The sequence below is a fragment of the Lycorma delicatula genome, chromosome 3, assembly GCF_047948215.1.
Source record: "Lycorma delicatula isolate Av1 chromosome 3, ASM4794821v1, whole genome shotgun sequence".
In the NCBI taxonomy this organism is placed as follows: domain Eukaryota; kingdom Metazoa; phylum Arthropoda; class Insecta; order Hemiptera; family Fulgoridae; genus Lycorma; species Lycorma delicatula.
This window is the reverse complement of record NC_134457.1, coordinates 226,650,328-226,677,789: the sequence shown is the minus strand read 5'-3', so window position 1 is coordinate 226,677,789 and position 27,462 is coordinate 226,650,328. Positions and strand designations below refer to the sequence as shown.

Here is a 27,462-nt window from a genome sequence, read left to right as displayed (position 1 = left end):
ACCCAGCAATTAACATGTTGCTACTGTTTTGAAAGTAACACGGCATTTGGTTCCTAAGAAATAATTTGTTTGCTATGAATGGTATCCTTGCTCTCATGATTGTGATTGAAGCTCTCCAATCTTGAAGTTGTGCTGTGTGGAGCAGATTCATCCATTCTCGTGTTTCAGTTACAAATCGTGGCTGATGAACTTTCTCTTTGTTATAATTTCTAACTTGATCCTTTCTCATTTTGTCCATCCTCTTTTAGATGCTTTACTTATTTTGCTTTCCTATTTATTTCTCAAAGTCACACAGTACTTAAGAAGAAACAGACTGATTTTTTTCTAATAAATATACTTTTCATTATTAAATATATATATTATATAACTGTATAAATGTTACTCATTTTACAAATATAATATACAAACTTTAGTAGATTAAATTCTAACTTTTTTAATTCGATCATCTCCTCTTCTTTCAGTCTCTTGTTTTATTATACCATTTTCATGAATTATTATTCCTAAATACTAGTAACTTAAAATCTATTCTAGTGTTACATCTTTCTACTTTATATTCAATTCCTCATTCTCACATCCAATCCTGATTACTTTAATACTCCCAACGATAACTTTTATTCTTCTACGTTGTAACCCTACTCTAATACTGCTTCCTGAACATTGTTTAGTTTCTTCTTAAACAATATGATGTCATCTGCATAAAAAAGAAATTGTATTACACTAGTTTTAAATTGCAATTTCCAATTGTATAACACTTAATTCCTCTTTTGCCATTAAATTCATGAAACTAAAAAAAGTGAGCTCAAAATGTCATCTTATATCATTCCTTTTTCCATCAAAATTTTCTGTTTTCTTTACTATTAATTATGATTCTACAATTTTTAAATGAACCCTGGGAGCATATCCAGAAAAGGTTTTGGATCCGGCAAATAGAGTGATAATGTGCAAAGTTGTCTAATATTTGCATTGTAGCTAGTTGAAATCATTCAAGAAAACACATCAAAATACTCACACTTCAACTCTAAAACTTGATTTACAAAAAAGCCACACCTTACTCCTCCTAAGCCAAGTAGCCCAGCAAAAGGTTGGATAGCCAACCCTAGCAGAAAACAGAGTCAAGGACTTTGTTAAAGGCTGTAAGATTTGTTCTTCAGATTTCTGTTATCATCAGAACTATGCTGGATAAAAAACCAGGTCAGCAAATTCTTGTCTTGACAGTTATAAAACAACCTGAATATCTCAGGTACATAAACAAGGATAAGTTGAAAAATTCAGAGTTATTCGGGAGAAATTATAAACTTTGGTATTATTATACATTTAGGATTGACTCATAAGTATATCAACAAGATCAATAACACAAATTAGGATTTATTGTTACAAATTCTGCTAATTTTTCCAAAATTGAAGTAATTATAAGATTATTTAATTTTTTAATGAGAAGTAAACTACAAAATTTATTTATTTATAATCCTAATATAAATTACGAATAATTAAATAATTCAAAACAAAATGCTTAGGTATTTGAATTAAAGATATTATCTATCGCTGTACATAATTTTTCTGTTATTAAAGAAATGAATTTAATTTTCCACATTTTTATTTTATGAATAAATAAATCTTTAATCCTTTATTTTTTTTTATTATTATATTTTTATCTTGCACAACATAAGATGATAGCTTTTAATGAAAACGGTTCATACAGCAAACCAGGTGCCAATTAGCCCAGAAGCTCAAAATAAAATGAATTTTAATAAACATAAAGCTGAATTCAATGGTTTTATCAAAAAAAATAATTAACACTATAAAGAAAAGAATTGACAAAACATTGAGCAAATACAGCAAAACAACTTTAGTTTCTCAAACATGGTACTGCTGATAAATTAAATGAATAAATTAACAATTAATATAATCCACCTTAACAGCATGTTGATATGTACTCTAATCTTTCGGCTTACATGGAAGCCATCATCAGGATTTAAAATTAGTACGTAAGTCAAAAGTTTAAAAAATCATAGTTAAAATTTAAAAACGGTCATGACTGTCCCTGTCCTAAAACAACTTTACTTAAAAATAATTGAGCAGCAGGATTGCAGAAAATGTGGACAAAAATTGCATATTAGCCCCGTTTATATGACAGCAAGATAAAAAAATCTTTAAAAATCTCAACTTTAATGTTCGGCTAGGTCTATGAAATTAGCCTCTGTCCTTCAAAAGCACTAAGATAAATACAACCATGTCAAAAGAGCAGAGCGTATACGAATTAATTTGTAAGGAAAATAATTTTAATTTGGTATATACAGAGCAAACTAAAAGAAAGACTGAGAATATAATAATAGATTGGCTTATTACTGATATAAGACCAGAGAGATTAGCTTAGTCCAGAATTTCCTAGAAACTGGTCACATAATTATTTATTATTATAAAATTAAATACTGAAAAATGCCTGCAATAAACTGGATGGGAAACTTACTTTATCCACAATGTTGTGAAAAATTCATTGCTGAATAACAACTGCCAACACCCCTTTACTAATGTTAAATTTATAAAAAAAAAATGTGAACGTTTCTTGTGATTAGTTGGTTATTTCCTACAAATTTTGTTCAAACAAGGCATATCTGTCTGACTAGCTTAAGGTTAATGGTGCTACTCTGTCATTCTTAAGGTACATTTTTATTTTATCCAACCTATATAAGAATTATGCATTATGGTGGATGATCTTAATTGGAAATTTCAGTACTTTAAATATTTTTAAGATGCGATTCCCTAAACTGACAACAGTTGGTTTTGTTTTGCCATGTCACTTTTTCATTTAAATTATAAGTTATTATTTCCCCTAGATATTTAAATTGTTTTACTATTTTAATTTTCTGATTGTTTACCGTAATGTGCTCTATTACCAGAGGATCTATGGCCATTAGTTCAGTTTTTTCGAAAGAGATATGAAGCCATATCTTTTGTGCTAGGTTTTGAAGGCTCATGATTTGTGTTTTGGCTTCTTGAATATTATTTGCTAAAAGAGCGAGGTCATCTGCAAATCCTAGGCAATTAAGTGTGATGGAGTTTTTCTTAGTACCCATTTTTATATTTTTGGGATTTATTTCATACCATTTTCTCATGACAAATTCAAGGGCGCAGTTAAAAAGGAGTGGTGAGAGGCCGTCTCCTTGCCTCAATCCAGTTTTTATGTAGAAGGGTTGAGAGAGTTCACCTCTGACTTTCACTCTGGACTGGGTATTGGTTAAAGTTAATTTTATCATGTTTACGAGTTTAGGGTGAAGGCCCAGGTTTCTCAGAATATTCAGCATGGATGGTCGGTGTATACAATCATAGGCCCTTTTAAAGTCGACGAAGGTGATTATTAGTTGTTTTTTCCGTCTTTTATATAAGTCCATCATAAGTTTTAGGGATATTATTTGCTCCGGGCAACCTCTCCATGGCCTAAATCCCCCTTGGTATTCCCCAAGTTCCAGTTCAAGTTGGTCTTTGCATCGGTTGTATATGATTCTCGACAGGATTTTGTATGTGCAATCCAGGAGAGATATGCCTCTGTAGTTTTCAGGATTAATTTTATCCCCTTTTTTATGTAGTGGATGGATGAGGGCTGTGGTCCAGTGTTCTGGAAGTTTTTCTTCGTTCCATATTTTCACGAGGCATAGATGTAGGGAAGTTTTGACTGAATAAACTGATGAGTGTTTCCAGAGTTCTGCGAAAAGCTGGTCTTCTCCGCTTGCTTTGTAGTTTTTTATTTCATTTAAGGCTGCGAGAACTTCTTGAATTGTTGGCGGGTTGATATTTACTGGTGAAGTTTTAACTGGAGTTTCAGTGTCAATCTCAAAAAGCTCTGGGGGGTCGTCACAGTTGAGGAGTCTATTGAAGGTTTCTGCCAAAATTTCAGCATTTTCTTTATTGGTGTGGGCCATATTTCCTTTTTTTCCTCTCAGCATAAGGGTGGGTGGTTCATATCCTTGAAGAGCCTGACCAAAAATTTTATAATAGTCTCGGAAATTAGTTTTCTTGGAACTTTCTTCTATTTGCTGAATCAAGTTTTTTTGGGCTTGTCGTTTGGTTCCTCTTATAATTTTCTGAGTTATTTTCCTTTGTTTGGTGAATTCATGGTTAGATTCTTCAGTTTTCTGGGTTTGGTGGTTGATCCAAGCCCGGTGTCGGTCTTTGACTGCTTTGTCACATTCTTCATTCCACCATTGGTGTTTTTTTCTTGGGTTTATAGGGGCTAGTTCTTCAGCTATTTCTTTCAGTTGGGATGTCAGTTCTTTTAAATTATTAGTTAATTTGATTTTTTTTGTTGTTTCTTCAAAGATGGCATTGTTTATTAATTTATGTGGATCATAAGCTCTTTTGTTTTTAGGTTGGGATTTTTTCTTTTTATGCGGGGTGAATTTTATTTTAACTTTAATTAAGTAATGGTCCGATCCAGTATCTGTTCCTCTCAAGACTTTTACATTATAAATCTCCTTGTGATAATTCCGGTCCATGCAAACATGATCCAGTTGCCATTCTCCTTTTTTCCAATCTGGGTGTTTCCAAGTCTTCAATTTGTTTGGTTTTCTCATAAAATAGGTGGATTTTGAGATCATATTATGGTTTCTGCAAAATTCGACAAGTCTTTGGCCGTTCTTGTTAGTTTTCTTTTGGGCAGGCCATTTTCCGATAATATCACGATATCTTCGTTCTTTACCAAGTTGGGCATTAAAGTCCCCTATTAAAATCTTCGTGTGGGTCTTATTTATGTTGTTTACAGTTTGGTCAAGAAGTTCCCAGAATTTGTCCATCTCTTCTCTATCTTTTTTAAGATTGTTTTTGTCATTGGTGGGAGCATGGACATTTATTATGGTGTAGAATTTATTGGCTGATTTTAGGGTTAAGGTTGAAATCCTGGGGGAGTAAGACTTAAATTCTACGACTGAGTCAATTATTTTAAGATTGATTGCAAATCCTGTTCCGAACTGTGGGCAATTCTTCATCACACGTTTCCCGGGGATTCATTTGTAAATTCTGTAACCCTGAGATTCAAATGGCTCTCGATCGGTGTTTCTCATTTCTTGAAGTCCTGCGATTAGGATATTTTGTTTGTCCATTATGTCTGTTAGAGTTTTTAGTTTGCCGGGTTGAGTTAGAGAATTAATGTTGTGAGTGGCAATGTAGTTTATTTGCTTGTGTCTTATCCTCAATTTTGAAGTTGTGTTGTTTTTGGGTGTTTCCAAACGCTCCGATTCATTGTTATCTTTTAAGCAGCTGCCCACCGGATCCGAGTGCAGCCTTCTCTGGTATTTACCAGACGGTGGATTTTTTCTTAAAAGACCTTCCATATTTGACTTTCAAAGGCAAGTCAGCCTTGGGTGGGAATAAATTCCCGAGTTACAACTCTGGATGTGATCCAGAGAGGTGATTCCGATTTAGTTCACCAGTAGAAATCTCCACGTTTCTAACTGGTTATCCAGACGAACCAACATGGAGGCGCAAACTGATTTTTTTAAATTGAGATTTTACGTATGGAGAAAGTTTAAATCGGTTCCGGAATCATTTCGTCCATATATATATATATATATATATATATATATATATATATATTTTGCAAAGGCATGAAAATATTTTAGCCATTAAAGCAAGAGAGGTGTAATTAAAAAAGTATTTTATGCTAGCAAAGGATGGTTTGATTGATTTTGAATATCAAATACACCAGAATACATTTAGGTCAATACATTAAAATACTACATGAAGCTGAAAGTGCAGATATTTCAGACACAAGATTAGCTAGCTAGTAAGTAGCATGGAAAGGGTCATTTGACATTCAATATGGATAAAATATTTCTCTCTAAAAATGTATGGCATGTATATAGCAGCCATGTACAGATGTATATAGCCAAAGAAAAAAAAGTGTGCCTAGGTTCAAAATTACAAAAAACCTTGTCACTGTATTTTGTGCCATATAAAAATAAAATTAATTGTTCAATTAAAAAAACTATTATTTAATCTTATCTAAAATGATTCACCAAAGGAGGATCTTCCACCAGTCGAGTCTACAACAATATGGCTAAGGTATTATTTTTAAAGACAATTTATGAACAACTATATTAAATTTATACTAATCTTAATGCTACAGCACTTTTTTCAATTCAGTAATGTAATTATTTTCTTTATTTTTTTTTCTTTTAATTTAGTTTTATAAATAAGGCTATTTAAAGTTCTTTCTTTCTGTTAGCCTTTCAACTCTATCAAATAAATAAATAATATGTATATGACAATTTAGAGCACTGCAGATAATAAAATAAAATAGATGACTGAATAGGGATTTAGAATAGATAGCACACAAGGCTTTTACAAGATCTATAAGAATGGTATATAATGAACATATAAGTTTACAGAACAATAAAAATGTAACTGGCATATAAGATGGAATCTTTGACAGACTGTGTGGAAAAGAGGGATGAATTCCTTAATTGATTATCAGTAGTAAAAATATAGGTCTTTGCCAATAGAATATAGGCAAACTAGAAATGAAACTTCAGTTACTCTACCGATAATACCACAATTTACAACGTTTTTTTACAAATATATCATAAATATTCAAAAAATACCCATCATAAAATACTTTTATCAATTTTACAACATAAATAATCAATCCTTCATATAGGCTAACTCATTAGCAACATTCATTTTTCGCACAGTTACAAAACATATGAATAAAAAGGATTATTTTTTTTACATAATACAACAAAAATTAACAAAATAAACTTACGTGAAAATCAAACTGAAAATCACTATTTCCAATAAAACTCAAGTCTGTTCCTAAAAAAGGAGGTATAGGTGAACGATTTCCAGTACTTTGGCTGAGAAATGAGTCATTTCCATTAACGGGAAAATCTTGGCCATCACCAAGAAGAGGTGGCACAACAGGACGATTGTATTGTGAAATGGGGGACACAAATGTTTGTTGTGTCTGGGGCTGTGGTGGGGGAATTGGACGAGGCGGTGGTGGTGGGGGAGGTTCATGGAGATTCGGTAATTGTAAAGGTACTTCTTCAAGATTATGGCTTGCATTATGAACAGTATGAGTGGAAGTTGGCTGATGGTGAACCGGTGGGTGATGAATTGGTTGGACTGGCGGGTGATGGATTGGTTGAACTGGAGGATGTTGAACCATACTAACAGGAGGTTGAACAGGTTGAGGAGTAGTTGACGGTTGTAAAGCTGCCCTTTCTGGAACAACTGCTGATCCAATAAATGATGACATATTTCCTGTAACAGAATGAATAAGCTATATCTTAATATTCACTTTTAATACAATAATAAGCTTTAAAGTTTTCTTAATTTACAAATACAGATTATTTAATGCCCCTTACAGTTGATGTAATCTACAGGCCATATACCAACAGACAGACAATTAGTTCTATTAAAATACTTATAATATATATCTTTATTGCAAACTACCAAACACAACATTTACTATATTAATTATAAAATCTCTAACATGCATGCAAGTTATTCAATCATAACTTGTGCAAGTGCAATTTGTGGGGAAAGAGGAATTTAAAGTTTTGTACAATAATGTAATGTAATAATATGTACTGTAATGACGTGTCCTATTGGAGGTTATGTTTTATCATTACACCATAAATAATGTTTATTGTAATGTTTCATGACATTGGTTCGTGTATATTATCCTTTGTAGTTATGAGTTTACTTGTGCAGTGTAATGTTTAATATTATTAACGTGTGTTTTTTCTTTCTGATGTTATGGTTTTATTGTACAGCAAATAAATATTGTAAAGTTTTAAAAATATTGGTGCATATTCTTTGATGTAATGATTGCATCTTAGTTGTATGGTAAATTTTGTGTAGTAATAACGTAATGTTAGGGCATGTAGTGAGATGTCTTAAATGTATCGGTAGTGTGCTTTGTATATTACAGTTAATTTTATATTTACTATATGCGGTTCTACACATATGGTCATGGTAGTGGGTCAATGTTAGCTACAGGTGAGAGGCTGCTTCAAAACATAATAAACCACTTAAAATTATGGTGTAAATACTGGATTCATGTTTTCCCCAGAAAAAACCAAGTTGATTTGCTTTTCCTGGTTGAGGGAATGTGTTGTCCCTCATTTATATTTACATGGTGAACCAGTAGAAGCATGCATGCAGGTTAGATTTCTAGCTATGTGTTTTGACCAACAACTAACATGGGTAACACATTTGAAGGAGGTGAAGGCAAAATGTACAAAAATGTTAGACATACTGAGAGTTCTGTCTAACACCTGTTGGGGAGCAAATCGTGTTTGCATGCTTACGTCAAGGAGCTCTGGTCTGTTCCTGCTTAGGCTATGGCTACGTGGCTTATTTGTCGGCATGGGCCACCACACTGACACTGCTTGATGCAGTCCATCATCATTCATCCATCTTGTCACAGGTGCATTTCCAAGCCCCATGATAAGTCTGCTGGTGGACAGTGGTGAGCCATCTGTACGGAGTAGGTGGAAGCAGATTGTATGCTCCTATGTGGCTCGGATTAATGTGCAACCAACTCATCCAACCTTCGATGCAGTATTCTTCTACCAATATGTTAATTAGTACCAGGAACAACCAAGATCTACTGCTCCACTAGGCATCAGTGCTCAGCACCTTTTCTCAGCTCTAGGTATATAATTGCCTCCAGTACTTACTGCTACTCCATGTTATTACCCACCTTGGTGGCCTTCTTTCATTAACTACTGCTTTGATCTATATTAGTATAATAAAAAGAATACAGATCTGGTTTTTCTGCAGAACAAATTTTATATTGTAAATTGCTGGATTTTGGATATTATGGATTATACGGATGGCTCTAAAAACAATAATTCTATTGGGTGTGCCTTTGTGGTTGACAATAGACAATACATGTTCGGTCTCCCCAACATTTTCGTTGCAGAGCTGTTTGCTATTAACAAGGCCTTAAGTATAATTAGTCCAACATAACAACATGTAATTGTTTGCTTGGATTCCTTGAGTGCCTTACAAGCAATTGGTGCCATGTAATCCAGACACCATGTTGTATGCGAGATTCAGTCTGCCATTTTGCAAATGAGGAGACATAATACAACAATGAGCTTCTGCTGGATCCCCAGCCATATAGGAATTTCAGGCTATGAGCATGCAGACAGTGCAGCAAAAGAGGCTTGTTTACAACTTACTTTCACCAACTGCATTAGTTCTAACGATCTTGTCTGTTCTCTGAAGAGGATAATTCATCATGACTGGCAAAGTAAATGGGATGATATCATGAACAATAAACTTCGTCCAATTATAAACACTCTATCACTGTGGAACTCTCCCCATGCAGAAACAACCATCACGAGGAGGTTATTTATTATCTGCCATTTATGAATAGGGCACACTAGGCTCATTCATGGATATCTGATGACATGACAGGATGCACCCCTTTGTGCTCACTGCAACTGCCAACTAACAATGCACCACGTCCTTGTGGATTGTATCTGTTATGTGCACTGCATTGCAAGTTTAACCTAGGGCCTAACATACAAACCATTTTAGGGTATGATGAACTATTGCTATCTTTAGTTTTACAGTTTCTTAGGGCCATCCAGTTACATTCAAGTATTGAAATTACTGTAGTGAGTTTCAGCTGTTCATGCCAATTGCTGTAAAGCAGTTAGTTATCATATTACTTTGAGATATATAATATAATATACATTTGTTTACTACAAGAAATATGTTGTGTCTGGACGATGATAATGCAGAAGTGTTTTTGCCCAGGAAAACCTTCCACCCCCAAAAAAAATATAAATAGTGTTATCACACTACTCATTACTTCATTTTTCACTTTGTTCTTTTAATCTTCTCCATAGCTAGATGTGAAATGCTTCCAGCCTTGTTTTCTCTCTTCACACATGCGCACGCGCACGTACATGCGTACAAATATAAACAAATTTGAAGCAACAATGAGTAGGGTTTTCTCAAAAAATGAACTAAAAAATCTATTGAAATTTATGTTAAGATTTCAGATATTTAAAAACATTTGTCAATTTTGGTCACTCATTACCCTAAGCTATTGCCAGTTATGTTTATTTTAAATAGGTGTGCAGTTACCCAAGAGGACCAAATTACTAGGATTAATATAAAACAAGTTGTTGTGAACTACTCATTCTGCGAACCTGAATTTAAGCTACGTTCCATGAAAAAAGATAATAATCAGAATGGATACCTACTTGAAAATGATTTCTGCATCACAAACTCTATCTTTAGAGTAAACCTCATTTCATTCTGTCTGAAATTTCCCATCATCACAATCTAAACTTCCCCTCCCCCCAATCAGAGATATGAATACATTTAATGTAATATATATATATATATATATATATATATATATATATATATATATATATATATATATATATATGACTATTCTATTCTATATGATAAACTAATTTCAATTAATTGAGAAATGTATTCTGTATGATATAATATTTGAAAGAAGGTAATTCTTTAAGAAAATTTAAATTATAAATTTGTTTTGAATTCTCTGTACAGTAACACCCTGCATTATCTGCCTCTTTAATACGGATTTATTATGGCAATTTTAGATTATAACTTGAAATGTTACTGATTTATGAGCAGAACTGTACCCCAGGAACAAGTGTACACCAAGTATGCTATGTTAACAATTAATAAAAAGTATTTTTCAATGTTGCAATATTATTGTCAACCACTTACAGCTTTCTGTGTCAAAATGAGAAATCAAAATAAGAGAAAACAAAATTAGTCATTCTAAACACAAATGCCAATGAAAATGAATCTGGAAGATATTTATGAAATAATCATACAAATGTTGAATTCACATGACAAGAAATTAAGCGATAAGAAATTGCAGGTAGTACACACAGACCAACCATTCAAATCTGAAATAGAAGAAAAACGTGGAAGAAAGAACTGAGAACTGAATTCCTTCATAGTAGAATTATAACTACTATGTATGTACATTATGGATTAAGTTTGTTGTTAGAAACTCTCAAACAAGTAAGGATTTCTAAAGTGTGGGAATCCCAGAAATGTTATCTTTCTATTACGAATTTTAAGAAACCAAACATATCTTGGTTAAAAAGAAACAAAACCAAGATCTTCTTTCTGAAATACTTTATATTTTAACACACATTATATATTATGAGTAAACTTGTTAATTTCTGTTATGTATTTTTCAGGTTTCTTATATGGTGTTGTACGAGTGCAAAAAATATATAAATCAAATAAGTAGGGTAATACTATGAGGGATATCTCTAAAATAAAGACCGCTGGGAAATTTCTCTCCTTAAAGTTGGCGAACCTGTGTTGTTCATGGCTACGCTAGTAATGTACACACTGCATTACTGTTTGTAAGTTGTCGCGTTGTAGTATCTTGATTATGTGCGAGTTATTAAGTTATAAAATGAATACGTAAATGGATGCTGCTGCCAACTGTGAAATACATATAGTCATATGTTTTTTAAACCATCAAAATGTAACGCCAGCTGAAACTCATAGGCAGTTGGTTGCTCTGTATGGTAATAATCTAATGAATAAAAGAAATGTCTGAAAACGGTGTGAAAGGTTTAGAAATAACAGAATTAATGTGTATGATGAAGAACGTTTGGGGAGGGCCTCGATAATCATTGAGGACTTGTTGAAACACGTTGATAATGAAATCAGAAAAGATCATCGCTCAACAATTTAACCTGTAGCAGTATGTCGATTAATTTAAAAATAATTTTCACACTATAACGTGATAATGTAAATTATCAATAACATGTTAAACGGTTTCAATAATGTTTCAGTTGTTTTACAACAGTAATTGTTACAAGTACATGACAAAATCCACTTTGAAGATGAAATATAATAGAAATCTTACACCATGTTTTGTTACTCTTGCAGAAATAATACTTTTTGCAAATCTTAATATATTTGTATTGTCTAATTACTTGGAGTTTTGCAATAATATTAACATTTTCGAACTCTTCTAACACTCTGTATAAACCAGAATTTCCATCTATTTATTGGTAAGTACTGATGTTTGCTTTTAAAATTCAAGAGTAGGTGATCCAATTTGAATGATTATTTTCTTTATTTATTGAAATTTGAGAACACTTGTAGGTGTAAAACTATCTTTAAAATTTAATCATTAGGTGAGCAGTATCACAAATATTAGAGCATGTAATTTTTCAAGTTGGAATATTTTAGTTTATCAACAACCATATTCTTTAAGAGCTGTACCCATGAATAAAATTTAGAAAAAAAAGTGATTTTTTTTTATATGTCACTTGTTAGAATCAGATTAACTACATAGAGATAACAGATTTATTAGAAAATTTAATCCTTTTATTTTCATTGAAAGGTGAAGTTATAATTTTTACATACTCACATCATCTGCTCAGGTTGTAAAAAAAATATTCAGCAAAAAAAAAATGCTGAAATAAAAAAACAAAATTAACACTGATAAAAACAAGAATGAAGAAATTTCTTACTGGATAATAATTTTATCTATGTGGATACTCTCAACAATTTGGTAACCTTAAAGATGGATTTAAGGAAACAACATTAACCAAATGAGCACAAATCAAAGGTTTAGAAGAAAAAATCTCAACCTAAGCTAAGATATTGCACTCAATTCTACAGCACATTGACCAAACTTCTCTAACCAGACAAGCTGTTAATTCAGAAAAATTCTTTATTATAAAACCAGTATCCTATCACATAGGATACAAAAGAGATAACTTAAATTTAAATTGCCTAGGATTTGCCAATGACTTAGCTTTATTAGCTAATAGTATCGCAGAAGCCAGAATACAAATAACAAGTATAGAAGAACTTGCGAATAAAATTGGACTTAAAATTTCTTACAAAAAGACTAAAATGATGGCTACAGATCGTTTAGTTATTAATTCTGTGAATATTAATGGAAACAAAATAGAACTTGTAGAAAAATTTTAATATCTTGGAAAGATAATTACTTGTAATTGTAACGAAAAATAAAATTTGACTGAAAGAAAGACTTAATAAATTATTTAAAGTGCTACAAGTAACCAAAAATACTTACAACAAAAAATCGCTCTCGATTAACACTAAAATTAGACATTACAAAACTGTGGTTAAACCGGTAATTACTTACGCGAGCAAGACTTCATTTAGATTAAATCAGAAAAATAGGACTGAACCTTTGCTTAAAGTTGAACGCAGGATTTTTAGAGCCTGCATAAACAAAAAATATAAACATGAAAATCAGTACAGATTATCGCCTAATAAATTTCTGTACGAAAACTTGGAATCCTTAATTGATACTATGAAAAAGAAGTGAATTTCTTTCTGTGCACACTTGTTAAGATTACCGCAGGATAGGATTACTAAGAGTTATCGATCAATTTTGGTCTTTAAAAAATCCGCCATTATGGATCAAAGAAATTAAAGAAGACATGCAAGAATTAAATTTGACTTACAAAGATTTACTTAATAAATCTGAAAAATTAAAATTTTTTATTAAAGATCCGAATACCAACTTTAAAGTAAGAACTTTTAATTATACAAAAAGGGTTTATTCAGAAGAGGATCGTAAAGCAAGATCATTAAGAATGACTAAATATTGGGAGAAAGTAAAAGCTAAGAACTTAAAGGCCAAAAGATTGGCAAAAAAGACTTGAATTATTCTGACTAAAGTGGTCCTTTGCGGCCTTAAAAGTAAAAAAAAAAAAAAAAAAAAAAAAAAAAAAAATCAGTTAACTGAGAGCAGTATAACTGGTGTTACACCTTTCAGTAACTCTTTCATCAGTAACTGATAAAAGCATTTTTCCCCATTAAATTTTTAAATGATCCATATACATAAATCAACCATAAAATTATACAGTAAGAAAAAGAAATACAATTTCTTACCAGAATAAACATTAAAGAGGCCATGAAAGAAATAATAGTAATCATATTTACTTACATTACAAACTATCCTTGCTTCACCTTTTTGTGTTTCATAAAAAACATCAGCAAGATCTAAAAGTTCTATCAGTTCTTGTCTCTCCTTAATTTCTAATTCTAGAGCTTTAATGTAAGCCTCCATTTTATCAATACCATCTTCAACTTCGGCCACCACATCCTCACCATGCCTACGATCTGTAAAACATTGTAATATTAGAATTTAAGTGCAATACAGATAATAATGAAAATACACAAATGTTTTACAAATAGAAAATTAGTTAAAAAATCTCTTTTTATAAATGATGATAAAGCAATTACATTAAAAATTTAATATAATATATATGTATTCACATAAATTATATTAATCCGATCAACCCAAGTACAGAATTAATAAAATAAAATAAAATAGGATGACATCTACCTTAATCCATAATCCAAGCAAGAGCGCTTTTGTGGGTACCACAAAAGTTTTTGCATCATCAGTTGCTCTATATAATTTTTCAAAATGTTCATTGAAAATTACGCATTAAAATTAAAATCCCTATACAATTCATGAGATTTAAAATTGTAAAAAGATCATTTTTAGTTAAATCAAAACAGAAATAAAACTAAGATTTTTTTTTAATTCAAAAATTTTAAATTGTAAATTAAAATTATAAATTACACACATGTAAAATATGAAGTCATTAATAAAATCAAATTAAAAGTCAAAATTAAAATCAATAATAAAAATAAAATAGAAATCCATGTAGACTAGCTAGCCAAAGTTATGTAATGTATAGAGTTGAAATATGAATTATCAATGTCTAAAGAAGAGCTGCTACCTACAGCAGCTTTTATGATTGTGTCATCATCACACTCTGTATGTAGGTTGATCAAATTAAACTTACTTTTTTATGTACGGGGACATTCAATAATTAAAGAGACAAATTGATGTAGAAATGAAACAGTTAGTAGGAGGAGTACTGTACTTTCATGATTTAAGGTTGGCATTACTGGGATGAGCTGGGAACAGCTGGCGGATAAAAATTGTTTTGTTTATAACCTCCATATTGCATTTAACAATGGCATGTCCGTTTGAAGTTTCCACATTAGTTTAACAACGTTCAGGGATCTATGTTTTGCTTTCTGAAGGTGAAAAACCGGCTAAAATCCTTTCTTGAATGATTTTACAGTCAGGTGAAAGTTGTATGAACTGCGGAAATTTTTATAAGCGGGTAGAACAGTTCAAAAACGGTCGAACTTCAGTGACTGACGAGCAAGGTCCTGGCCAACCAGTTGAAGTGTCAACTCCTTTGCTTGAAACGCGCATTGACAATATTATTCGTGAAGACCGACATATAGTTGAACATATAGCAAAAACAATTGTAGTAAGTGTTGGCACAGTTTATAATGTTATCAGTAACAAGTTCAAGTACAGCAAAACAAGTGCAAGGTGGGTCCCGGAAGAGTTAACACAACAACAAAATAAAGCAAGACCTTAAGTGTATACAGCCTTGAAAGAATGCTATGAAAGGGAAGGTGACTCATTTCTAAACAAGATTTAAATGTGTGATGAAACTTGGGTTCACCATCTTGAATCAGAGTCCAAAAGACAAAGCATGGAATGGAAGCAAATACGAAGCCCTGCTTCATATGATTTACACAATTTACGTGGTATTTATAAAATAAAGTGCAGTGATTGTGACCATATTTATAGAAGTAAAACCACTAGATCCTTTAAATCTAGATTTGATGAGCACTTTAGATATTATTATAAAAGTAGGAAACTGGTTACTCTAATATTTCTGATCATCTTATTGAAAATACACATTCAATATCTGATATTCATACAAATTTAGAAGAACTGGAAATTAAGAAATACAATATTAATACAAATAATAGGGTTTTTGACATTTTAGAAAGATTTTACATATATATACATATAAAAGTAAATATAATTTGATCAACCTACATACAGAGTATGAGAATGACACAATCATAAAAGCTGCTTTAGACAGCAGCACTTCTTTATATATTGACAATTCATAAAATTACCAAGCCTGTAAACTACAAGACTCGACCATAACCTTGAATTCATTGGAATAAAACAACTTTACGCGATGGCGTAAACATATAATACAGAGTTTTTAATTTTAATTTTAATGTGTAATTTGCAACGAACAATGTTTAAGATTATATAGAGCAACTGATGTTGTGAGGTACTTGCGAAAGTGCTCTTGCTTGGATTATGGAATAAGGTAGGTGTCATCATATTTTATTTTATTTTATTAATTCTGTACTTGGGTTGATCGGATTAATATAATTTGTATAGTGCAGAGGAATACGATTCCTGAAAGGATCAATTCTAGAAAATATATATATTAATGGTCCATTTGAGAACTGTTGGTGATAAAAAACCACAATTAATTAAAAAAAAGTCATAAAATAATATTAAAAATTGCCATATAAAAAATTAAACAATACACAAAATTATTTTTCAATTTAAAAAAAAAACCTGATACCCTATTTTTGACATGATCACCATACTTTCCCATTTATATAGCTATTCTAGCTATATTCACCAAGAAAGTAATTAAACAATGAAAAGAAGATTTTTTCAAAATTCCTGATTTAATTAATTTTTCAAAATAATAAATTTTTCACTAGCTGTAACACAATCTTACACTGCATTACTGCATTCCAAAATTCTACAATCAATGAAGTCTGTTAATATTTATTTATGAAGCAATAATACATTTTTGTACAGCAAATTAAAAGAAAAACTCATATTTAAAGCACAAGACTACTACAATTAAAATTTGTGAAAATTCATAGAGTAACATTTTCTGAATGTAAGCAAACTCATAAGTCAAAGTTGATAAAGATACCATATAATACTGACACTTGTGATGATATAATAAAAAATTTAAGAAAAGGCAGCTTTTTTTTTTAAAGCAAGTTTTAATTGAAAAATGTTTTTAACTTCATTGAAGATTTCTATTCTATCTATAATCAAAATTGGTGTTGTAGATTTTGAATTACATCTAAGTTTTTAACATTTGACTCACATTACACGCAACATAATAATTGTTAAAATTATTTTTATTTGATAATTGATTGTCAGAATAACAACTTCAAATTGTAAGTTTTAGGCCATCAATTTTAAATTGTTTAAAACAACATAATTTTACATGGATCTGCATTTATTAAAAAGTTCTTTAGAATGAGGTATTACACAACTGTTTCTTCCCACTGAAGAAACCTTAACTATTCATATACTTCAAACAGGGCAGAAAATAATCTGTTTGCAATCACATGGGATTTATTAGGAAGATATTTTATACCAAACTAACAAATTCTTCCTATATAAAATCAATATTAAAGCAGTATATAAATATTCTAGTATAGATTAACAATTCAATGAGATGTGCAAAACTTAATTAACAAGGTTTACCAGCATTAAAAATATATACCTTTCAAAGAAGATCTTAAAGCATCAGCATCTGATAATTGCAGATGGCTTTCGTTAACAATTTTCAGTCTTAAATCAGTGTCATCTTCTAATGTTTTGCAGCTACGTACTTTGGAAATAAGTGCTGATGGCTGTAATGAAATTATTACATAATATTTAGAAAATGGATTATTTATCTATAAGTAATAAAACATAAAAAGAATATGAGGGAATAAAAATTAGTTAACTATAATCATTTAGAGTTTTTATAAGCTGTAAAAAAGTGAAGGAAACTACTGAAGTATTAAAAAAAAAAAAAAAAAACAATAAACAAATTACCCACCTATAAGTTCCAGTTCAATAAAATGTTAGAAAAACTAAAATATAATTTTCCTATTACCAATTGTATCTCACTAATCAAGTTACTTTATTACTGTTTCTTAGATGTATTGTTTAGCAAAATAACTGTTGTTGCGTACCACCATTCCTAATACATCAACATAATCTATACTTATGTATAATCTGTATAGAGTTTTTGTTGTCATAAATTTAAACAGTTTCATCCTTTCTCCAGAAACAGTAAATCCACTATCAAATTTATCCTTCAATTCTTGTATTGCCTCTTCTACATCCAAGCTAAAAAGTAAAATATAAAAATTCTTTTTGGTGTTACCTGTACAGCAGTTAAGAATACAAGTAACATACTCTTTACATAAATGCATGCAGTAATCGATGACAAAGCGGTTAAACAAGAATAAAACATAAGTTAAAATGTATAATTATATTTTTATGAAGGAAATTATAAATATATATAAGTTTTGATTTTTTCAAAGTAATGATTTGATTCTAGTAACATATTACTGCAAGAGGAGGATACAAAAAATAAGCTGTTACTACACAGCACTATTTCTTTCCTAATATTACTACAACCCATATACAATATTTATCTACAAACACGACCTACAAGCAAATTTAAAACAAGATAAAATGAAAAAAAAATTTTCTTAAAATGAAGTATTATTAAATTATTTTCCCTGACTTTTCAAAAGTCACTTAATTATGAAACAACAGATCAATTCCAAAAGATATTTTTTGTTTAACAACAAACTTAATCTTACACTAAACTAGTTATGACTAAATGTCATAACAAAAACAATGCACATTAATTGAATGTTCATCCTGACATTATTTCAACAGAGGAAGCAACAAGTAAATATTCTACCTACCATTGTGAAAGGATTAAAAAATATAAACAGATGTTTAAGAATTTGGAAAATTGTACTAACCGAATAAAAAGATAAAAGAGACTACTACTCTTCTTGTGATTTAAATAACTGCTAAAATACATGTTTCAGACCATTCTAAAAAACATTTCACTTAATCTATTCACTGCCAATGTAAAAGAAGACTGATTTAACTATACTTTAACCAAAATAATGGAAATAAATAGTTTTTATTAGTATTTACAACTTGTTACTCTCAAATAATAACACAGTGATTTGAAAGAAATGAATCAATAAAGTATGACATTTATGGTATGAAAACAACGGTAAAATACAGTTTGTTGGTCTTTGTCTATTTGTTTACTATTTTGAAACAATGTTGGTCATAGAATACCCTTAAATTCTGTGTTTTATTATAAACAATTTTATAACAATTTTTTTAATAATGTATGTATTATATGACAGGGACTGATTTATTACATTCAATTTAATTATTAATGAATCATCATCAGTAGATAATTCTATTTTAGTAAAAAGAATTGGCAAAAGAAAGAAAGATAAATGAGAATAATAATAATAATGAATTATATTTCAAGATTAAATAAATAAAAAACTCAATCATGTTAAGCATTATAGAAATTACCTGAAAATCTTGAGCATCAGGTACAGAAGCTTGTGCAGGCGTACGTGAACTGAGTAAGCCCACTAAGTCGACAAGAAATGATTCGTCATAAATGTTCCTTTCATTCCATATAGTAAAGAGCCTTAAAACTTTTGTTCTTACCTTATCATCCCCTCTGAAATAAAAACCAAACAAACAATGCACATACAAAGTTGTTAGCTGCTTTGGCAGCTTATCAGTTTTCAGACCAGTAGATCTGCCTCAACTACATGACACCAAGATAAAATTTTAAGCGATTAAATTTTGCAACAAAAAAATCTCAACTAAAACAATAAGGAAGATAAATAAAGTTGCTAAGTTTACAAAAAAAAAAGAACTATATTGCTATCCATAAAAAGGAAAAAAGAATTTGAAAGCAATTTACACATGGAATGAGCTGTAACCATCAACACATGTTAATATGCTGATGTTATGTAAAACAAGATAACAAGTTCATGTTTTATTAATAATAAGAATTAACTTGTAACCATTTAATACAACACAAATTAACCAATAAAATGTTATCTACTTGTACATGACATTAAATATAAAATTAATTTTGGTAGTCATGAAACAATAACATTAGGAAATTGTTAACATTATTAGGAAATGATTAAATAATTAATCATTTTAGAACACCACTGAGGAGGGATGTTCCAGGAGGGAATGTTTTAATATTTCAGTTGGATACTTCTCAACTGGACACTCCACACAATTCTGGGAATGGATAAGTTTTTTCCGTAGGAAGCTTTAGGTTCACCTTGTGTTATCTTTTAATACCTAGAGGAAAAGCACAGGTTCACAGAGCATATGTTTGGGTATTCAAATTACAGGCAAAATCAATAATTATTAAAAGTTACCAGCATTCTGGGAAAATATTACAATTTTCAGAGGAATTGCGGTTGAAATATAGATCAAAGTTCAAAAGATAGCCTTGAGGCTTGTCTTTAGATGGTATTTCTTTGTCTCATGCTTCATCTTCTTAAAAGATTAAGGAGCATTATATATTTCATTTCCTTATTTTTGATCCCACTGATCTGGGTCAGATCAAAGCCAAGATGCAATCTTTTGCCTGTATGATCCCATCGATTACTGTTTTCTCTCTGGTGGGAAAACAATAACTAAAATTTTTACTGAATATAGATTCTTAATCCCCCACTTATTATTTATTACCATCGATTATCACCTTATAAGAGAAAGGAGAGTTTTACAAGTAAAATGTAAAATAAAGGAAAAAGTAACTGTTAACAAACAGTTAATGTCTTACTGCACTCTAATACTTCCAATCTCACTATATCTTAGTACGTAAATCCAAAACGGGATGACAGAGCATACATATATCCATATACAATATACACAATAAACGAAAGGATCAATTAAAATCACAAGCTAAGGGAAAATATTAAAGGTGTTTCAATATTTGGACACGATAAATGTTTGCTTTTTTACATAGTTACAGTACCACTCAGTACCTGTTGTATTATTTTACTTCAATAATACAACTAGTGTTGTATTATTTATGTACTTTAATATTTTTCTTTGTTTGGTTAATAAACTGACTGAAATATACTGTTGTACATATTTTTATTCAAAAGTATAGTATTTTAATTAAAAATAGATTAACAAAAATGTTATTGTTCTCAATAAAATAACTGAATTTACTTTTTAAATTCTACCAAATGTAATTTACCACCGATGTGTTAAATTATGTTATTTAAATAACCACCGATTAGTAAAAATATCTCTTACAATTTTCCACCCAAGTTCTTTTATACTATTTCAGTTCAAATTTCCAAAACTTTAAAGTTAGATATAAACTGCTGAAAAATTACTTGTGCATTGATCACATGCTACTAAAAGTCTTTGTTTCTGGATGCTGTCTTGCAGTTGTTCCAGTAGAATGATTTTAAACATTTGTTACGGTTAGGGAGGATTTTGAAGAAAAAGTTGATATCAGGAGTTGGATTTAAAGAAAATTTTAATTGAAAGTGATTTAACTTAATCCTCAATATACTTACTATCTATTATATTAGAACATACTAACTGAAAAATGCTTGAACAAATTTTTAAAATGCACTCCTATTTAAAAATTGGAGATTTTATCAAAGATTGAGTATTCTGATGAAAGGGTGATGATAATGATAAGAGAAGATAAAAAATATTGTAATAACTGAAGTGTACATGCCAACCACTCAGCACACAGATGAGGAAGTAGAACGGTGTTATGAAAAGATAGAAGAGTTAATTGGGAAAGAAAAGAAAAGTATCTGTAGTAATACTAGGTGATTGGAATGCTGTAGTTGGAGAGGGAAGGAAAAACAAGACAGTGGGAAAATACGGTACACGAATGGACAGAGAAAAGTATCAAATTGATTATATTCTGATACCACAAAATTTAGAAACTGTTTAAAGAATGCTAAAGCTTATCCAGGTGCTGGTATAAATTCAGATCACAATTTAGTTGTGGCAAGAGATTACTATGATTTGGAGAAGCTAAGGAAACAGGAAACAATTTAAGAAATGGAAAATGTGATGCTGGAAATAATGAGAATGGGAATGGATCTGCATTACCAAGTAATGCAGATGATAAATGGATGAAAATTAAGAATTTAAAGGAGACTGCAAAATACACAATAGGGTTTAAAAACAGGAACAAAATAAAAAAAAGAGTGGATTATACGTAAAATGTTACACAAGATGAATGAAAGGAGAACGTGAAAAAGGTAAAAAAAACAAAAGGTAGAAGGAAATATAGGAGAATAATGAACTAAAAAGAGAAGCAGAAAGCTCAGGGAAGGTGGATCAAGGAAAAATGTACAGCGATAGAAAATTTGGAAAAGAAGGGAGATATGAGCTAATGTATAAAGAAGCATCAGAAATAGTTTTTAAACAGAAACCACGGAAGAAAATGTATTAGATAGAGCCAAAGGATTAGGAAACAATTAATGAGAAGGAGGAAATAAATAGGACCTGGAAAGAATACACTGCGGATATATGTGTTAGGAGAAAACCCAAGAGAAATAGATATGGGAGTGGAAGAAGAGTACGAAGTTCATGACGATCAAAAAAGGTACAGTATATTAAAAAGTGAAATAAAGGAGGCAATTAAAATGATGAGAAATGGAAAAGCTGAGGGATATAATGAATACCAATTTAACTATTCAAAGCACTAGGAGAAACTGGAGAATTGTTATTACTAGATTTATGAAATGAGATACTTGAAGGAAAATGGCCGGAGGACTTCCAGGACACAATAATGGTACCAACAGAAAAGAAATACAAAAATTTGGAAGAACATAGAATGATTAACCTAATATCACTGACAGCTAAGGTACTATTAAGGGTTCTAAATAAGATATATAAGAAATTGGATGGCAGTATTGAAGAAGAATAGTATGAGTTAGAAGAGGTGCAGGAACAAGGAATACTATAGGACTGCTACGAGTAATAGGTGAGAGATACACGGAAAGGAGATGGGGAGTGTATGTTACATTTGTTGTTCTAGAAAAGGCGTTTGACAGAGTTAATGAAATAAATTACTGCTAATTTTGGAAAAGAAGGGAATTAACTGGAAAGAGAGGCATCTAATAAGAGCTGTACTATAATCAGACAATAAAAGTGATGGTAGGAGACAAAATGACAGGAAGAATAGGGATTGGAAGGTAAGTGAGGCAGGGATGCTGCATGTCACCAACGCTGTTTATCTGTTCATCAGGAAGAAATAATCGAATGGGAAAAGAGGAATAAAGATCGGGAGAAGAAGAATAGAAATTATACATTTTGCTGATGACATGGTGCTACTAGCATAGAGCCCAAGTAAACTAAATGAAACGCTTGATGACTTAAATTAAGCTTGCGAAAGTCAGGGTATGAGGATCAACTAAAACAAGACAAAATGTATAGTATTAGGTGGAGAAGAGGAGGATTGAGATTAAGATAGGAAATGAAGTTTTAAAGCAGGTAAAGAAATTTCAACTTTATAACTGATAACCTGACTTGTACAGTAGAAATTAAAACAATATGAAGAAGTAAGAAGATATTTAATAAGAATGGAAGACTGCTGTGGGAAAGTTAAACTTGGCATTAAGTAAGAGATTAATGAAATGTTTTATTTGGAGTGTGATGCTCTTTGTAGCTGAAACATGGACGATGAGAAAGGCAAACGGAAAACGAATTGAGGCTTCAGAGATGTGGGTGTAGTGCAGAATCATAAATGTCAGATTGTAAGACCATGCAACAAAAGAGGAAATATTAAGGAGAATTGAAGAGAACAGGAAAATGCTAAATGCAATTGAATATACGAAAAACAACTGGCTAGGACATCGTATGAGAAGAAGGTTTTTATTAGTGGATGCAACAGAAGGCTTGGTGGATGGAATGGAAGGAAAGGAAAAGGAAGGAAAAGATTTCAAATGATGGATGGGATTATCGAAATATGCGGAAACAAAGTTGTTTAGCAAAGGATAGAACAAGGTGGAGAGCAGCAGCCGTGACAGGACCTGCCCTAATGGCAGAACACTATGAATGAATGAAGCTACCAATAATGAAAGCTTTATACATTATATACGTCAATCTAGGTATTGTTAGTGTGGTCTGATGAAAAAGATTTTTATACAAAATTTATTTACTTATGTAATAAATAATGTGGGAATATACCAGAAAAATAAAATTAATTTCTAATTTCCAAACGACCGTGCAACAATGAGTACAAAGAATGTTTGTGAAATATAAAGTCTGAGTTTGGTTTTCTTAAACCTGAAAAGCTTACACGCAGAATTCAAAGGAAACGTTAGGGATTACAATCAGCTAATAGAAGATCTTTCTAATAGCTGGAGTCATCTAGTTACCACCATCTCTGTTTAATCTAGTTCTAGACTAAGAGGTATGTCAGTCCGAGAAGTAGCTGTTATAATCCCTGAAGTAACTTTTAATATTTTTCCATATGGTGAGGATGTATTCTCAGTGGGAAGGGATGAGCATAACATAAGGGAATGTTGTTTTGAGGAAAGTAGCTGGATTAGCAAAACTAACGATAAATGTGGACAAGACAAAGCATATAAATAAAGTATCAAAAAGCACAGTATTCAAAACATTCCACTTGGTGCAGGAGGTTTTGAAGTATTAAAATTTTAAATAGCTGTGTTTTATAACACAATGTATATTTCAATTTTATAAATATACATGTAGAAAATATATAAACATATATGTATATATTTTAAGTAAACAAGAAAATAAAAAGGCAATTTTATAAATCTTCAGTTTTTAGATAAGAGTGCTTTCTGAAAATTTGTTTAAGAATTTTTTCAACATTATTTTCCGATTAAGTATCGCATGTATAACACAATGTATATTTCAATTTTATAAATATACATGTAGAAAATATATAAACATATATGTATATATTTTAAGTAAACAAGAAAATAAAAAGGCAATTTTATAAATCTTCAGTTTTTAGATAAGAGTGCTTTCTGAAAATTTGTTTAAGAATTTTTTCAACATTATTTTCCGATTAAGTATCGCATTCTAATTAGGAATCGCATTTGAGTAAAATTATCTTTGTCCAGCCCCTTCTGATATCAAGCACCACCTTAAAATTTTTGCCAACCAAAAACACATTTCTAAAACCATTTAACAAGACCAATCGGAAGACAGCATCGAAATACAATCCATTTTGTGCTTTACAACAAATTCTGTTAATTCTGTTTTATAACATCACAAGAAAGTTAAGGACATAAGTTTTAATTTAATGTTTGTAAATAAAATTAAAAAATAAATAAACATTACCAGACAATGACTTTTTTCGGCTTACTTTGTATTCCAAATAGAGAATATCTTTAATGATTAGAGTAGAATAAGTTGCATACATACGTAAGAATAATTTCATTAGTAATGAATAAGTTGCATACATACCTAACCATAGTGGTTGCTCTCTGCAAAGCAGTTCCCCAGCTTTCAACAAAATCATATCCTTTTCGTTTACTATTCTGGATAACATCATTTGCCAAATAAAAGAGAGATAGCCGTTGTTCTATTTTAACTAAAAAAAAAAATTGTTAGTTTAGTATAACAGAATTCCATTTAAAAGGAATAATATGGAATAATGTTTGGGCTAATAAATGGAAATTTTGGAAAATAAAATAAAAATTGAATTTCATATTGAATACATACATTCTTTATCAAAAAAGGTTACATTACACAATAATAAAAATAATTAAATACAAAAACAAAATTGTACATTAAATTCTATACTAAACTCATGTATAACTCCTAACATCTAATCACTACTTTCATGTCTCTAATAGAGAGAAAAGTGCTTTGCAAAATTTTTTAATTGCTGTTGGATTACAGGTGTACCTGGCATAGCTGTAAGAAAAAATGATAACTCTTTCCTTACTTTGCTTAAATCTGGGAGCAGATTGTTCTGATTTAACAGCTAATAATTAAACTCTGATGGTAATATTTTTAAATTTAGCTTTGTTTCAACATTAAATTAGCTGATCTTTTAAAAATTCCTTATGATTTCTTAAAAATGTATTCTGTAAAAAATTGCTGCCTCAATAACAGCTACAATGTTTCTCTATATAAAGTCAACTTTCTAATGTTATAATGCATTTTCATCTAGCTAACCATCTGGAACTATTTAAAAATTATTATAGTTACAATTAAGCGTTATCTTACAAAACTGATCCTGTAAATAGAACTTTGTTTTGCTTGGCTGAAAGAACCAAAGTAAAAGTGCTTCATTTCATTGCTCATATTCAGCCTGTTTTTTATCTAACATTTCAATTGATTGCTTATTTTGTTTAATAAGGAATTATTATCATTTAATTTCATCCATCTAAACTGTGAAAAATCCTGATACTTGAATTGGCAACATCTTTTGAAACATTTTTACTACCTGTTTCTCCAATAGCTTCAATTATTTCCTTAATTGAAAAACACAAGCTTTTTTTTGGCCATAATCACTATTTACTTCAAACCGCAAAAATAAACTAAGAGTACAGCAACATGAAACAAAAAAGAGCATTTATTGCAATAACTGATATATTAAATGGGGTTACTAAATTTAATTTCTTTGTTAACAATAAATGGATTTATTATTTATTCTCTGTAAGCCAAAATACACACAAAATGTAAATAATAAAAAATAGTAGGAATTATAAACAAAAAATGACAAAACTTAACTGCAAATTAAAAACTTTAAAAATTTCACACTATTAACTTATAAACAAAACATTTTAAATAACAATAATTAATAGTAAACGAATGGATAAAAAGATGTGACATCCTGACCCCCATAGCGGAAAACACCCTCCATGTGGCAGTTTCAGTCGCCACACCACCCTCTCTGTACCTAGCTCTTATGGGCTTTACCGTAGGGTATCTTCAGAACCTCGAAAAAAGGCATCTCTCAACCTTGTTCTTGTCTCAGTCAGGATACCACCAATGACAACACCGCATTTGATATTACCATCAATGTACTACTAGGAAATGAACTTATTAAAACAAAACACATCTATGTAGTTTTTAACAAGACTAACTGTCATGAAGAAACTGTAATTAAAAACGCAACTACCTACTTGGTAAGTTAGAATTTGAGTTCAACATGCAACCATAATACAAAACAAAAAGTAAAATAAACTCAAAAATAAAACTACATAAACAAAACACTACAAAAACAGCAAACCTCATAACACCAGAACAACAAATTCACAACACAGGAAAGACCAGGCGGAACCCTAAATTTCCTCGGCAATTCATTCTCTTGTCAGGTACCTGATAAAGTTTTCAACAATTACCCATTTGGTCAAATTTTTTCAATTCTCACAGAGATCTGATGTTGACCTGATAATGTCAAGCCAACAAATAGTTTCCATGTGCAAAAGTTCATATTTCACACATTTTTAAATTACATGGTATGCGTCATCTAGTTGTCCACAATCTGGACACACTCCTGAATCCAGCAGGCCAAATCGCTGGAGTGTGACTCAGAAGGCGTCATGACCAGAAAGAAATTGCATCATATACTTGTTAGGGTGGACCCAAGGGACGCCCTACAAACCAACAACGTCTGGGAAGAGATCATGCGTATAACGCTCACCCGCTCCCTCATTCCATCTGGCCTGCCATAAAGCATTACCATACTGTTCTATTTGCAAATTTTTTCTGATGTCAATTCACCTGACTTCTTAGCAACACAATGC

The 27,462-nt window shown here is 30.8% G+C and overlaps 1 protein-coding gene across 1 annotated transcript in view; it reads right to left on the bottom strand.

The window, feature by feature from the left end:
• Positions 1–27,462, bottom strand: part of LOC142321322 (uncharacterized) — a 132,665-nt gene that overhangs the window by 73,467 nt on the left and 31,736 nt on the right. Inside the window, exons 3-7 of the mRNA XM_075359314.1 lie at positions 25,169–25,295; positions 19,241–19,394; positions 17,397–17,526; positions 13,961–14,136; positions 6,808–7,254 (exon numbers count right to left, since the gene is read on the bottom strand). Of these exons, the coding sequence (XP_075215429.1) occupies positions 6,808–7,254; positions 13,961–14,136; positions 17,397–17,526; positions 19,241–19,394; positions 25,169–25,295 (1,034 nt within the window). The remainder of the gene's footprint in view (positions 1–6,807; positions 7,255–13,960; positions 14,137–17,396; positions 17,527–19,240; positions 19,395–25,168; positions 25,296–27,462) is intronic.